The sequence below is a fragment of the Monopterus albus genome, unplaced genomic scaffold (assembly GCF_001952655.1).
Source record: "Monopterus albus unplaced genomic scaffold, M_albus_1.0 scaffold98.1, whole genome shotgun sequence".
NCBI lineage: Eukaryota > Metazoa > Chordata > Actinopteri > Synbranchiformes > Synbranchidae > Monopterus > Monopterus albus.
The window spans coordinates 834,159-850,110 of NW_018127978.1; the positions used below are offsets into that span (position 1 = coordinate 834,159).

At 46.4% G+C, this 15,952-nt stretch overlaps 1 protein-coding gene and 1 long non-coding RNA gene across 2 annotated transcripts in view; one reads left to right on the forward strand and one right to left on the reverse strand.

Moving 5' to 3' along the window:
- frem1b (Fras1 related extracellular matrix 1b) overlaps window positions 1-15,952 on the reverse strand; it is a 40,997-nt gene that overhangs the window by 12,077 nt on the left and 12,968 nt on the right. The window contains exons 10-24 of the mRNA XM_020609160.1: window positions 14,848-15,192; window positions 14,335-14,477; window positions 14,014-14,210; window positions 13,693-13,783; window positions 12,491-12,658; window positions 12,169-12,377; window positions 9,109-9,202; window positions 8,691-8,943; window positions 8,362-8,556; window positions 5,312-5,500; window positions 4,988-5,184; window positions 4,667-4,892; window positions 3,952-4,096; window positions 2,547-2,688; window positions 1,435-1,639 (exon numbers count right to left, since the gene is read on the reverse strand). Of these exons, the coding sequence (XP_020464816.1) occupies window positions 1,435-1,639; window positions 2,547-2,688; window positions 3,952-4,096; window positions 4,667-4,892; window positions 4,988-5,184; window positions 5,312-5,500; window positions 8,362-8,556; window positions 8,691-8,943; window positions 9,109-9,202; window positions 12,169-12,377; window positions 12,491-12,658; window positions 13,693-13,783; window positions 14,014-14,210; window positions 14,335-14,477; window positions 14,848-15,192 (2,799 nt within the window). The remainder of the gene's footprint in view (window positions 1-1,434; window positions 1,640-2,546; window positions 2,689-3,951; window positions 4,097-4,666; window positions 4,893-4,987; window positions 5,185-5,311; window positions 5,501-8,361; window positions 8,557-8,690; window positions 8,944-9,108; window positions 9,203-12,168; window positions 12,378-12,490; window positions 12,659-13,692; window positions 13,784-14,013; window positions 14,211-14,334; window positions 14,478-14,847; window positions 15,193-15,952) is intronic.
- LOC109965278 (uncharacterized) lies at window positions 11,065-14,887 on the forward strand. Its single transcript, XR_002275615.1, has 3 exons — window positions 11,065-11,181; window positions 11,386-11,607; window positions 14,819-14,887. It is a non-coding gene; the product is annotated as an uncharacterized LOC109965278 (long non-coding RNA).

The window sequence follows — 15,952 nt, forward strand, 5'->3', positions numbered from 1 at the left end:
GGGGTACATTTGGAGTGTTTGACATTAAGAAACTGTGAGCAGTAAAAAGCTGTATACGACCGCCTGTAAGTCCATGTTACAGTTACAGGACGACACCTGAGCCAGTTCTGTCCACTGTGTGAACACAGTGAGAAGCTGTGGACAAGCCTGTGAATGTCTTTAAGCTCAGACTTGTGGCTTCACTGCACTGCAGCTTTCTGGGCATGATGTCAAACACAGGCTGATGCAAACAGGACTGATTAAAGTTCACGTTAAACTGAGAGCAGAAAACGAACAGACCAAAGCGTGTCTATTTGTTGGAGAAGGAAGAGCACCCAGAGGAGGCAAGCCCACACCCCTCCACAGCTGCTCCTTCTCGCCTGCGTTAATTATTCACCAGCTGAGGAAGATGCTCATTTCTCACCTCGGGATGCTACAGGATCAGAGGGCCCCGAGCCAGAAGGGCTGATGCCTCACAGCACCATGTTCACCCGACTGGCAAAGCTGGCACCTCAATAATGTATGAACCACGACCGGCCAGAAGGACCACAGAGGGCGGAGGCATGTGAAGGTGCACACTCAGGGTTTGTGCGTTTCTGTGCACATGGACACTGGATTCTTATCGGTTCTGTCATGTGAGAATCTTGCAATTTCAGTTTAAGCTTTCAGAATCAGCTTTATTGGCCGGGCACCTCTATTAATCTCACTTGCTCAGTTCATGTAAATCAAATTTCTGAAAAAAGAGATCTCAGTGGGACTTCGTGGTAAAATAAAGGTAAAATAAAATAAACCTGCAATAATGTATTTGTTCTTCACTTGTTTTCAGCAGAAACACAACACTGACATGCCACCTTCTAAGTTTGGGAACATCTGGCTCTGTAGCTGCTACATGCTCCAGCACATTCACCAGCTCATCCCTAACTGCTGAGCTGGTAGTGGACATGCTGTTCAGAGTGTCCACTTTGAAAACAGCTGGTTCCTGCCACGGCCCAAAACCATACTCTGAGAGCAGAGGCAGTGAAGCCGAGGGGAGCTGCACATTCAGCTGATCATTCTCTGGAGGTTCCTCACTACCACACACACACACACACACACACACACTGTCACACCCCTTTCACTTTATTTCACACATTCTTGGTGTAAAATACTAAATACAGTGGTCCCCAAAAAGCACCACTGTACCCAAACTCAGCCTGACAGAGCTGCTCCTGGAGGTCGTCCATAACGTTGCACTCTGTTGTGACAGAAAACGTTGTTGATGCCTCAGATCAGAAGTAACCAGAGATCAGAGACACATACACAGTACCAGGATAAGTGTAGACAAAATCTCATCTGGGCTTCATCCAGATATGAGACGGTTGAAATGACAAGTGAAAATGAGCCCTTAGTCTTTTAACTATTGATTGCGCTTTAATTCTCAGGACTCCTTATTCTTGAGCACATATGACCTCTGACCTTTCTGCACAGTGTGGATGGAGATGAAGAAACTCTGCGCAGGCGGCTCGTTGTCCAGGTCGCTGAGCGTGAAGCGGAAGCTGTCGTGACCTTTGAAGCCGGGGGTGTTGGCGGCGGCGGTGTGTTTGTACCACAGACGGTTCATCTCCACATCATCCTGAGTGAAGTTCTGCCTGGCCGACAGCTCGGTCCAACCCGACCCTGTCTGCAGACAAGCCACGTTACCACACGGTATGCTGGGTCTTATGATAACGTGACCTACTGATGGATTTTAGACCAAATAAACAACATGTTACACTTATTTCCAATACAGTCCTGAGATGTTAAGACAAAACACAAAACATCTAAATAAATAAAATCCTGAAATCCAAAATGACATCATCACAAATTAATTAAGAAATGACCACATCAGAAAGTGAGAACAATCTGACAGGCGAGGTCACAGTATTTATTATTAATCTGTGACCCAGTTGGGTTCCTCCTATAAGCCTGTCTGGGCCAGTCACAGCGTGACTGACTAACTACAGCCGCATTTTTATAGTTTTTGTAGCTTGTGCAGAGAAAAGTTCAGCTGATGGTTAAATACAGTTCTACCTTTGCTGCGACAGATCAATGTTTGGAGCTCACTGAGCTCTGAGCTCTGAACCAGAAGCTCTGTTAGTGGTGCGTGAAGAATCAGATGTAATGTTGCAACTGTTTTTTTCAGCACGTCACTATCAATCAGCAGATCATATTTCAAATCAGCTGCTGATCAGCTCAGCAGGTTGAAAATAAAGGTTGTCAACAGTGATTAGGATGCTTCGTTAATGTTAATATTGATGTATTTACAGCTGGTTCACACCCAACAACGTCTGCTCACAGAACTTTGACTTGTTCTTTTTAAATTCAGTTACTTGCAGCTGATGAAAGATAAACACAGCTCATTCTGATGAGGATTCAGGGAGATTAAAACCTAATTCTAACTCTACCCTTAATCCTCCAAAGGTCCTGTGAAGAGCTGATGATCAGAGAAACACCCTCATAACACAGCATCCACATCAAGGTCTAAGACTGAAAATGGTCCTCACCAAGAAAACTGTACGTACGCACACACATACAGGGTTTTTCATTACCTTAAGCTGCAGTTTGCCAAAGCGTGGTGCAGCGTTAATGAAGTAGTACACCTGGCTGGGAGGTGTGTCCAGGTCCTCAGCCTCCAGGGCCACGTTGGAGATCACCCTGTGCTCCCCAGAGAGCACCTCCAACCCAACGTTCCTGAAACACCACCAAAGAACAGTCATTCAAATATGATCGCTGGGTTGATGTTTAGATTTGTTCTAGTCCCCTTTTTGCACTGTCATCCACAACATTTAGGCCAGTTCAACCAGGGAATAAACAGGTTCATTTGGGCTAAAGCTTTCTAAAAGTAACAGGTAAGTGGTTGAAGCTTCCACATACAGAACCTACAAACACCCTGTAATCATTAGTTGCAGCCTTGCTTTACAGTATGTATCTGTCGTGTCCATAACTGGTTGTCTATGAAACTGCCTGTGAATCAGCTGCAGTTTGATGTGATGAACATAATCTGCACACGCAGACAGGTGCCAAACTTGGTTAGGGCTTTTCCTTCCATTTGTCACCTGTGTGTGCTATGATTGTGATATAAGCAGGTAGAAGTTAAAAGTTTTGGTGAGAGCAGGTTTGTCCAGTTTGATTATGGAGACTTGGGGTAGTGAGGTGGTATTGAGCGGGGGCGAACATCAGAAAATGTCTGGCTGCTTCCTCATTTGGAACTAAAATCCACAGAAGAGAAGCTGGCACGTCCATCCTGCAGGAACGATAAAACAAGGAGGCCAGCATCTGCCAAGTCTCTGCATTACTTCTGCCTCAGTGGCCGTTAGTGCCCACGCACACCAACAACTGACTTGGGGACAGTGGGGAAGGGGGTGGAGGCAGGACAGCAGGGGAACCCACTCAAGGGTGCAAATTCCCCTTCAAATGAAAACATTATGGGTGAGGGTGGAGAAGGGGGGGGTCACAGTTGTTCTCTGTAGCCACCCACTGAAGCAAAGTGACCACGTGCACACACAGGTTACCCCCCGTGTCGACTCCCTGACCTCGGCCCCTCCTGCTCCTCTTGGTTTCACATTATCGCACAGCAGCAGCAGGCAGTGTGCTAATTATCCTTCCTGTTTTTCCATCTCAGAGTGAATCAACATATAAACAAAAGCCCCCTGTAAAATAACACATCTGATACTGTTTTGATCGTTTCTTGTTGTTAACCAAATTACTAGACATCTTTTAACTGTGCCTCATGTCTCTTTTATGCAGCCAATCCCACCTAATATGTAAAAAATCAAGTTGTATCAAATACCTCTGCATGAACTGTACAACAGTGCTTTCAACTCCACTAACCCTGAATGAAAACCTCTCACAGTCTCAGATTTCCAGAAATGCCACATCGCCAGGCTTTAAACGTTAAATCCTTATATCTGTGTGTGTGTGTGTGTGTGTGTGTGTGTGTGTGTGTGTGTGTACCTCAGCAGTCGTGGTTTCTCGTCGTTGACCGGCAGCACGGTGACCTGAGCCGTCCCCTGGACTGTGTGGACACCATCTGTCAGCTGCAGAACCACAGTGTCCTTCAGGGTTTCGGTGTCATCGTGCATGTACACGATCTTCATGCCTACAGAGGGAGGAGGAGGAGGAAGAGGGAGGAAGGAGAGCAGGTGAAATGGAGGGCAGGGTTATATGGCAGAAGGGTGGAGGGAAAAGAGCAGGACACAAAGTAAAAGATAAATACATTACATAGGGTATGTATACAAGCACAATTACAGCACCTGGGTGACAACTGACAGGACAGACCACCACCCAGTTCCCTCATCAGGTCTCCTGTGTCGGAGGAGGAAACCTCCTCCTTCCAAACCAGATTCCCTCACTGTGTCTGACCTGCTGTGTTGTCCTCATGAAGCCATTCAGTGACCTAGAGCTGCAGCCACGAGTCAGTTCACTGGTAGAAAATGAACCCGGCAGCTATTTAGAAGCAACAGTCACCAACATGTTCTGGTTCCACCTTTTTTAATGTGAGGAGCTGATGCTTTTCTTTGTCAGACATAAGAATCAGCTGAGTCTCTGTGGATCTGCTGGTTGGACACAAAGAGACCTTTGGCTCTGGAGAGTCACAGTGGGCAGTTTTCCTAACGTCTTCTGGGAAAAACACCTTCAGTTTTGTCAGTGACTTGTTGGTTTCTCTCACCTTGTCGAAGCTCCTCCAGGCTGAAGGAGGTGATGGGGAGGCTCCTCTGCAGGAGTTCAGTTCCCATCTCCTTGTAGCGGCTCATCTCCACACCATAGATGCCATTGATCAGGCTGCCGTGAGCCGGCGGCTGCACCACACTGAAGGTGAGGAGGTCTGGAGGGGCGTCCAAGTCCAAGCCATTCAGTATTGATGGAGTTAGCTCCCTCATCCCGCCCTCCTTCACCTGCAGGAGGAGGACATCACTATGCTAGCACCTGCATATCATTACAAGGCAGGAAACTACAGGCAAACGTGAAGTCAGTCCTAAGGTGCACGTACGGTGAAGTTGGCGAGCAGCAGAGAGGGCAGCTCATCATTGGTTGGATTGATGATGATGTAGAAGGGGACAGGGGCGGAGTGGTGCAGGCCGTCACTCACACTTATGGACAGCTGGTCGACTGTTGGCTCCACCCCTTTGTGTTCTGATTGGACATAGTTGATGAAACCGGAGGTCAGGTGGACGAGGCTGAAGGATTCTGGGAAAAGGCAAACTCCAAGGTCAGGTCTGTGTTAACACATGTGCTTGTCTTACTCTCTCTGTGAGGACCCACACAAGGCAGAAATGTCCTCACAACAATGGTTGGAACTCTCACACACACTGACCGACTCGGACTCCTGCGTTGCTCTTCTCAGATCCAGGTGTTGGCAGCGTGTTCTCCAGGAAGCCGTGTAGAGGAGGAGTCTCCAGATGGAAGGTCAGTTGGTTGGGGGGGCTGTCCGGGTCCCAGGCCCCTAGGACCCCCACACATAGACAGGCTGAGGAGCCCTCATCCACCACCAACATGGATTCACCTGCACCAAGATACAAGTCATTTAGTTACACGAAAACTTCGTGAGGCAGCTAGAGGCCACTGTTCAAAACCTCTTGAACTGAACAGAAATCCCCTTCACTGGTGTGTTAGTGCCCTCAAACTCATGTGACTATACTGCTAGCAGACTAGGTAGAGAGCTGTGTGTTGGAAACAGACAGCCTCCTGTGATTCCTGAGGAGGAAACCTGCCCCCCAGTGGTGTGGCTCACTAGGGGGATTTAATAGCTGGTGGACGACAGTGGAGGTCTACGGCACAGAGTGATAAACCAGGGTCCGGACTCGCACACACCACGGTGAGGACGCCACACTCACTGGTGCTGCTGGTCTCTGGACGGGATTGGTGGGGAGTAAAAATGGCACATGGGGGTCGGGACTCCTCGAAAGAAAGGTGCCAAAATAAGATATGAAATCTTAGTGTTTCCTTTGAATGAGTGTGTAAAATATTATCTTATGGGAAAAGTGGTTTCTAACCAGTGGTAGTGTAAATTCATATGAAGCTGATGCTTAAAAACACAGTAGGGTCACACTGATAAAAAGAACAACAGTCAAGTGTCAGTAGATGTGCATCTTGAAAATCTGTAGTATATATTACATATACACCACGTCCTGTTTGAGGAGAGTAAAGGTTTTTATGACTTATTACCTGATGATGTGGTGACATGATGCCATTTTTCAGCACAAACCAGATGAAAGAATTTATCATAAGGTGTTTACACACCATTTGTTCATGGTGGTTCTCAGCGACCGACCAAACAAAGCGCATTTACTGTGGCCATCCATGTTTTTCTGCCTTGGCTGCTGTAACGCCCAGAGGTCAACAACAAGACTTTGCCCAGTTTCGTCTTTGGCCATAAGTGAAAAGCAGCATTAAGCCGAGCTGGAAGCTGAGACGTTCAATCCCACACAGACTGAAGTTTATTTTGTCTGGATCACCAGGCGTCATTTAAGAGGAGGCTCTGCTCGATGGTCAGACTGCAACACCAGTTAAACCACCAACTGTAACCTGACAACCTGGTTTCCAGCTTGTTTGTGTTGCTTCATCCATCAGACGTCGTTTCAGTGATGTGACCATGTTCTCACGTCTCAGGTATTAAATCAGTGTGTACCATGATGGTTGACGGCGCCTGGTGTTAAATGAGCCACTTCTGTGACACAACTGACCGAGCGTTAACAGAGAAACCAGTGAATATGGCTGCTTGTTGTGTGAACATCCACCTCCATCTCTTTGTCAGCTGCTAATGAATCCATCTTCTGTCACACTGCTCTTAATTAGCAAACACACTCCTGGGTCCACACTGCCACTGTGTGTGTGTGTGTGTGTGTGTACACTGTGCGAGTGCATGTGAACATTAGTGATGGACAGTCCTGGATTCCGCTGATAAACCAGCATCCCGCTAAAATAAGAAACAAGGTAAAGCCTCTTGTTTCACTGCACTAATGCTCTTACTCTGTCTCTTTATTCACTGCTAATTAATTAGACCAAGAAGCTCTGCATGCACCCCCACCCCACCCCGCTCGGCGGTGCCGGGGTGGAATGAATGGTGGGATATGATGGCAGGATTAAGGAGTTATCCTGCCGCAGTAATCCGACCAGCGAGACGGCTAGCACACGTTATGAATGGGCGATGTGGCTCTTTCTCTTTTCGTTTTGTAAAGACGTTTATTGTCCGCAAACACACGAGGAAGATAATCTATGTGTGCATGTGAGACCAGCAGACAATAGGCAGATTTCACTTAAAGCACGTTAGTGCCAACCTCGTTAGCACAAACGACGCACCAGCAGCACACATACACATGCAGGGGCCACAAATCACCCACAATGCAATGAGCAAACAATGACACTTGGGCTAAACACTGCAGATGCAGTTGCTCACATACAACAGACACACCCTGCAAAACGCGCCCGACTTACACTAGCAACATATATATTTAATTTCTTTCTGACTTCTAAGGTTTTAATCATTACTGGCCACACAATGAGAGACAATCCCAGTTGTTTCGGCACATTTTTGGACACAAACCATGAAATCAACAGCTCGCTGATGCTTTCTATTAGTTCATAGGGCAAAGTTCAACTTGTACTTTGCCTGAGTATTTTAAATTTACTTTGTACTTTCACTTGACAAAGAAGCAGATCTTGTTCTTTCTACTCCACTACATCCATTTAACAACTATAGTTAAGCTGCAGATTCTGGTTATTAATAGTGATCATGTATTATTATAAGTAAAGATAAGACTTCATTGATTCTGGGGGAAATTCACAAGCTAGGCTGCGGTGTTAGACGCCATTAAAATTAACCCCATCTTTATCAGCTGCAACATTAAAGCGATTTCTTTTTGTTTCATATTTGTAAAATAAAAAACATGACATGAAACAAATCACAGTAAAAGAATAAAATCAGCTAAATTCTTGGACCAAGCTGATTTGTAGTGAAAGAAGTCAAATGATCTCAGCCTCCTGTTCCATGTTCACACAAACTGATGATTGTTAGATCTCAGGAGCAAACACAATCTCTGCAGTGTGTAAACAAAAACCTGCCCCGATAATGTCTCTCTCACACATGCACCATCTCCCAGTCATTCCAGTACATGTCCCAGTGGTCACTGGTGTCCACTGAAAACCCTCTTCTTGACTCGAACTTCAGAGAGGACAGTCACCCTCCCCAGGAGTGAGAGTGTGTTTGTGTGTGTTAGATGTTATGTATGTTACTACAGCCCCCCACACACACACACCCAGTGCAGTGTGTGATGGACTGACACGTGACGGGCGTGTCGGGGTCAGGGCTACTCTGCTGCACTAAGGAGTGTGAGCAACAGCTCGGTGCTGAGGTAAACGTCTTACCCAGGGTGACGGTGGGGACTTTGTTGTCAACAGGAAGGACAGTGATGTTGAGGTCATAAACAGGAAGTGTGCCATGGAGGGGTATGGGCGGGGGCGGGGTATCTCCATGGCAACAGCCTTCCATCCCTCCAGCCTCGCCATCAGAAATGATGAGGGTGACGGTGTCAACCACTGGCTCGGGGCCGATCTCTCCTCCTGCACACAGACACAGAATGAAACAACTGAGCTCTGACAAGCAGCAGGATTAAAAGTACTGATGCATTCCCATGAGCAAATGAACTCATGTATTCCCATCACGAGCACATATGTATCCCATGACAACTCCTCACCTGTGTGGACGTAGTAGATGTGTCCCTGCAGCAGGTCCTGCTGGGAGAACTTGTCCACGGCCAGTCCAGCTCTCTGCAGCTCCCCTCTGCCTGGACTGCGGGCCAGCATGTAGGTCAGTCTGGAGTCGTCGCTGTCCCGGTCTGTGGCCGACAGGTAGTCCACCGTCACCTGGACCCGGCCCCCCTCCTCACAGCTCAGCTCCCCCCGCAGACCTGCACCCAGCTGGGGAGGCTCGTCGTTCATCGGCAGGACCTGAGGATGGCAGGAGAGGACTCGCCAGGTACTTACAGGCAGTACTCAAATATTTTAACACTTGTAACAGTATTCAACACCATCACCACTTCAGTTTAATACAATTAACCCCAGGAAAGTGTACTGAACTGAAATACTGCACTGAAACAGCAGCAGGAAACTCACTTGTATGGGCAGGACCACATCAGCAGAGTTCAGACCGTCTGTCACCGTCAGCCCAACTTCATCCTCAGCGGTCTCAGAGTCGTCATGGATGTACCTGCAACACAATCAGACTTTACTGGTAAAACAACATTCACACAGGTCAGTGCAACTTAAACTGCTTACTGTTGACAACAAGACAATGCAAATGTAAAGAGTCAGACTATGGAACTAATGAGCATCAGAAATAAAAATGAAAAATAATAAAAACAAAACAGAAAAATTAAGAGAAAAACATTTTAAAATGTGAACACAATAAAATAAATAATGGCCATAAACACTTTAACAATGACAAATCTGGAATGAAGTGGAAGGACATAGGTTTCCTCCCGTGTTCCCTGAGGAGGAAACCTGCCCCCCAGTACAGCGGTGTGGCTCACCGGGGGGTTAATAACTAGTGGACAACAGTGGAGGTCTATGGCGCAGAGCAATGAGCCGGACCAGGGTCTGGACTCACACACATCACAGTTAGGACACCAAACTCCGTGTTACTGTCACTTTGGGAGGATTCACACAAACACATGAAGAAATCATGGCCTGCGTCCCTCAGCTGTTGGCTTTAACTGCTGTATTGTTTTTGTATTTACTTGTACTGACTCTGTGAGCCACGCTGTCTATCAGAGACATTACAGCTCTACAGAGGCAACTGTAGGTAGGAAGCACTGCTTTATAACACACTGAAATTATCATTTCCTTCGATAACAATCCAAAGTCAAGTCAACTTCATGTACCGTATGTGCAGTGAGGTTTGTTAAACCACACCAAGGCTGCACACACTCATTTACTGCAATTTAACTTCCCCCTTCTGAATCATAGGCCTGACTGAATGTGTTTCCTCCTGAGATTTGGTTGTGTGGGTTCAGCTGCAGGACATAGACTCTGTAAACACACAGTCCACTAAAATCCGATGAAAGAAGGTCCAGGCTGACAGTGTACAGAGGAAACGCTTCGTGTGGGCTGACGTTTACATGTCTGCAGCGTCTAATCACTGTAATTGAGCCATGTGACGTCCCCAGTACCCAGCCCTTAGCTGAAGTTAGTTAGTGAAGCTTTATTTAGACAGGAAGTCTCACTGAGATCAAAACAAGTGAGCTTTGAACAAACTACATAAATACATATATACATAATACTTCATCATTCATCATCATTTCTGAACTCAACTAAGGATGTTAAATATCTGTGCCGCTTAGACAGCAGGCCCTGACAGATGAGCACACAGGTGTGATGACCTCTGACCTTTTTGCTCGCTCAGTCAGTGATAATTGACTGCAGTAATGAATGGAACAGCGCTGTGGTTGACAGCGTCCAGCGGCGACAGCATGAGCAGAGAGGACCTCTCTATAGTCCAATGTATGGTGGATTTTCCTGTCTTCAAGGGAGAAACAAGTTTTGTTTCTGTGTAGGAAACCAATTTAAATGTTTAATTTTTGAGCAAAATGTTTAACTTGAGTTTTGTCAGACAATCTAAGATCTAACCAAACTCTTGTGTCAGCTACAGTTTTCTTATGGTGGCTGTGGATCAGGAGGTAAAGCAGGTCGCCTCCTAACCAGAGGGTTGGTGGTTCGGTGTCCTTGGTCAAGACACTGAACCCTGAGCTGCACCTGCTGGCTGGCCCATTGGTGTGAGAGTGTGTGTCAGTGTTTATCCTTCATTTAGAGCATGGATGAAATGCACACATTCTGCCATACAAGTATAACCTGGGTAAAAATACTATGTATTATAGTTAAACATCCTTAAAAAGTGCGTTTGCTTTTGAGCAATAGTTACTTTAAATAAGTTGATTACATCAGATGAATATGGTTAAAAGCTTTAGGGTGATTTATTTCATGTTATTTCGAAGGTTCAAGGAGGTGTGTGTAAAATATCATTCATGGTCATCCATTGGTAAAGGTAGTGACATCCAGGGAAAGGAGAGAAGAAGAAAAAGGACACGGGGCGGGGGTAACTTGGTGAACGAGAAGGAAAAAGAGTTTATGCAGACTTGAAATGTGCTGAGTATGTGGACTGTATCTTAGATTGTCAACTGGAGGATCTGGGTAAGATATTTGTCCTACATAATTTGGAGTACACACTGGATATTCTTCTGGACGGAGTTGTCTTGCAGTTGTGTAGTGTTGTTGTGTCTAGTCTCATAGCATACCTAGCTAACTTGTTAGCATTCCTTAGCTAAATGAATGTTGGTATTGGTAGTATAGCTAACTCTGCTTACTGCCAAGACTGGATTTATCTTTTCCGACCAGGACATTATTAGAGACAGTGAGTGACCAGTTAGATGGTACAACAGAGCCGGCTCCCCTGGACCTTCCAGCTCCCCCGGACCTTCCCGCTCACCCTATGCTTGTACCTGTTCCTGAGGATTTGTGACTACTTGGCCATCAGAGGGCTACTGAGACTCTTTTGCCATTTCTTTGGACACACGGAGGAGGTAGACTTCAGTCTCTGACTGCGAACTATTAAGTAAGGTACTGTCTTTTTATTTGGCTCTTATGAGTGAAACAGCTGCTTAGTTTTTGGCCTCAGTGCACCTGAGTGTCCATCAGGCTGGAACGGGGGTTAAACTTCAGTGTATATGCAGCTGGTGGAGAGTGAGTGTGTGTGGTGTGTGGGCCCACTAGGTTTGTGTGTTTATTTTGAAATACTGAAACGTGTGTCTCACGGAGAAGAGGGGTCAAAGGGGGATTGTTATTTTTTATGGTTTACCCTGATTTTTCTGTTTAGTAAATGAAGAAAGGTTAACTCTAACACGTGTTCGCTGATTGTATACAGCACTCATAGGACCTAAGGGCATATAATGTAGAGAGGTTTATTAGAGATTTAACATTCATCAGTTATAGTTACTGTAAGTTAATTGAACTCAGGGCCCTTACCTTATAGGTGGGTTACATAAAACAGTATCAGTATGACACGAAGACCAGACTAAAAGTCCACGTTGTCCAGGCTTACAACTCAAACAGGCCCAGAGAAAAGACCGGTGTGCAGGAGCATGACCCCACCCAAACACATACACACACTTCCTGTCTGACCTGAGTCGGAGTCCTCTCAGATCCTGCAGGGTGAACGTGTCTCCCTGCAACAGCGTCTGGCCCTGAAGCTCCAGCCAGCCGTGAAGAGCCGTCCTCTGAACCACCACCCTCAGCGCCTCCTTCCTGGTGTCCCGGTCCTGGACCAGGAGGTGCCCCTCTGTCACAAAGGCTCCTCCACCCTCCTCCACCTGCAGCAGGTTGGTGAAGGCCTAGGAGCCAGGGGACCAACCGACAGGGGTCATAAACCAGCATTCACTTTAATGAACTGGGCAGATGTGACTCATATGATAATAAGAAGCTCCATCTCTGTTTGACCTCTTACCTCTGGTGCCTGGTCGTCCACCGGAGTGACGGTGATGTTGAGGAGGAGGCCAGAGATGGTGCCACCGTGGTGATCACTGACGGAGAAGATGAACTGGACAAACAGCGGCTGCGGGCCAATGTCTTCTACTGGGGGCATGAAGGCCACCTTCCTGTGGTTCACTGCATGCTGGAGGAAGAACCAAGGACACAAACACTCTTCACATTATAAAGCTGCAAACATTTTGAAATCAGTAATTTCACTGGAATAAGTACGATCATCTGATCTACTTCAGTTGCACATGCAGCACATCTGGTCTTTAACCAGCCAAAGACAGCTCACATCACTCCACCTTTCATTACCTGCACTGTACCCACCTGCTATGCCTGAACTCCCCCACTCAGCCGTGTGAAACTTCTCATTCACTACAATCTAAAAATGAACGATGACTAGTCCTACGGTCACTGTAAGGCAGCCCAGAATCTTCTCCGGTGTGCTTCTTCAGTTGTAGTCTGCTGAATCTGTCTTCACATATCGCTTCATGACCCACCTCTGTTGAGAGGACCACCTCAGATAATCTCTTCCTCAAACCAAAACAAATCCTCTCATTTCCTACACACTTACATGTTACTCTATGCTACTGCAACATCCTCCAAATATGGAGATGTGCGTTTTGAGGAAACAGAGGTGGGGAGTGTAAACTGCATGGCGGTATTGTAGTTTACTATCTGTATGCACCATCAACTTTTATTCAGCCCTGCTCCGCAAATGAGACGAGCTGATGGTACAGACACCTCTTTAATAAACTGTATTAACTTCCTGTCTGGTTAGCAACCTGAACCTACTTTAACATCTTAGCAGCCATGCAACACCTTCACAAATGTTGAGCAACACCATAGCTGCCACTCTGAACATGTGAGCAACCACCTGCTGCCTTTAGCAATACAGCAGCTATAATTACTCAGTCAGCACAAGAACATGACGTCGTTTCTGATTCTGCTTTGTTTACTGTGGAGGGGAAAAACATCTGAATCATAAAGAGCAAAAAACTCCAGGAAAACTGCTAAATGGACACTGGAGACTCTTGTCAGTTATCTGATCATTTAGTTGAAAATACAGCATGTGGTAAACCTCCTGGTAAGGACACAGCACAGTTCAGCTTTCAGGATCTTGCTACCTGTCTATGTGTGGATGCAGTGAGTCTGTTTCTGAGTGCTGCAGACCTGTGTGAAGGACTTCAGTATGGGCACCATGTGGTCTTTCTTCATGGTGTTGGTGCTGTCTGTGTAGAACAGGCGCCCTGCATCCATCAGCCTGAAAAAGGAAGAAGAAGAAGGTTGCATTTTACTGCACAACTTGCTTCTGTTGCACAGCGCAAATTAAAAGTGTAAACTGTGCAGAGTTTAGAGTTTATATTAAGTGTATTTTTCTGTTTTGTTGAAGCCAGGCTAGCAGTTTCCCCCTGTTTCCAGTCTTTCTGCTAAGCTAGGCTAAGCATGTTTCTCCTTGAAGAGGTCTGCAGGAGTCTCTAGCCCTGTCCTTACCCAGGATGCAGGGGGCTGAAGCAGGGCTGAGTGATGACGTAGGTGAGGTCAGTCTCTGGATGCTCTCTGTCTATGAAGTGGAGGTGAGCCTCGGTGATATAAACCACCTCCGTCTCCTTCACCGTCAGAGAGCGAACACTGCCAGAGACCTCCACTGGCAGCTGGTCCTTCACGGGGAAAACATGGACCACCACCGTCTGGAAACACAGGGAAGAGAGGGGTCAGCGAGATACAATACGATACAAGGAAGGTTTCTGTATATTTATGTATGTGTAGTGGGACTTCACCACTTTCCCAAACCAGTGCAAGCGATGGACTCACATATGTCTGGGAGAGGTTGGGCGGCTGGTGGCTGTCAGACAGCGTGAAGTCGAAGGAGTCTTCAAACTGTTCCTCTCCTGAGTGCTGGTAGTAGATCTGACCCTGGAGCAGGTCTCTCTGCAGGAAACTGTCCACTGCCGCTCCTGCACAGGACCAACACAGCAGGTGCATGAGCATCAACACTAAACCTCAGTCTGTAACAAACACATTTAGTTTGTGTGGACCACGTTGCCATCCCAGGCCTTAATGCTCAGTTCTGATGTTTCATCATTGATGTGATCTTTTTGTGTCGATGCGTCACATCCATGTGTGACGTGTATCTGACTCCTGTGTGAACACCAGAATGTGCCAAAATGTCCTAAACCACCACACATGCGCAGACCTGCTGTCTGCAGTCATGATCTTTGACCTTTGAACTAAACCAAACTAGTGGAACCAAATAAAAATATATTCATTCATATTGTGTATTTTTGCATTTCTGCAGTCAAACCAAATCAGGTGCACCACCCTCACCTGTCTCGTGGGTGGAGGTCTTCCTGACTAGTTGGCCAGCCCGGGGGCTGGAGACTATCTGGTAGAGGATGTAGTCGTCACTGGAGTCCAAGTCGGAGGCTAACAGCATGTACTCCTCCACCTGCACCGCACCGCCCTCCTGCACCTCCACTGCCACATTGTTGATGAGGAAGGGTGGAGAGTCATCTTTGGGCAGGATGTTGATGGGGAACTTGTGACGTATGCTGTGGCGGCCGTCACTGATGCGGAAGATGATGTGGTCACGGGTGGTGTCACTGTCAGAGTGATGGTAGACGACCATGCCCTCCCTCAGGTCCTGCACACGGAACATGAACGCCTTCCCACCTGGAAAACGCATCATACAGGTAAACTGAAGCCTGACATGTAAAGGTAATGTCGGGCAGGAGATTATGTCCCACCTGAACCCTGACTGGGCCCCTGGGAGGTGGCAGAGAGGAGGATAACTGCTCAAATTACTAACTCATGCCACACAACAAAACCACAGACATGAAATTAAACTATGAAAAATATTAAATTCAAATTAAACATAATAAAACATGATTTTGACTTTTCATATGAGTGACCAACTGAAAATCATTTAGTTACTTTTAATTACTTTATTTGGACTGTACTTTAATGATGTAATCATATAATTACAATAGGTTTTTGATCTGCACATAGCAGTGGGACAACTGTGATTTTACAAACTTATGTTAAACTGTACAATATTATTATAGGAAATGTATTCTTACTGATAATCTATTGATTAGAACCCAATCACTTGGCTCTCAATCCAATAATTGACTGAAATGTGTATGTTTGTATTTATGTCTACTTGGACAAACACTTCAGAAAAGTTAACAACAAACCGTTTTTGCTGCTGTAGTTTGACAGAACAACAATTTTTCGTATCAATAAATTCGACTCCAAACGGCTTGTTTTTGCCTCAGACACAAGTTGAGGAGCCTGGAGTTGGACCGAAGATGAAAACTCCTCTGTCCTACATTAATGAAACGCAGGCCGTGGCCATCTGTCATCTCTCTGCTGGCTGGCCTTCCTCACACTCCACACAACGCTAACGGCATAGCGTCACATGACTGGCGGC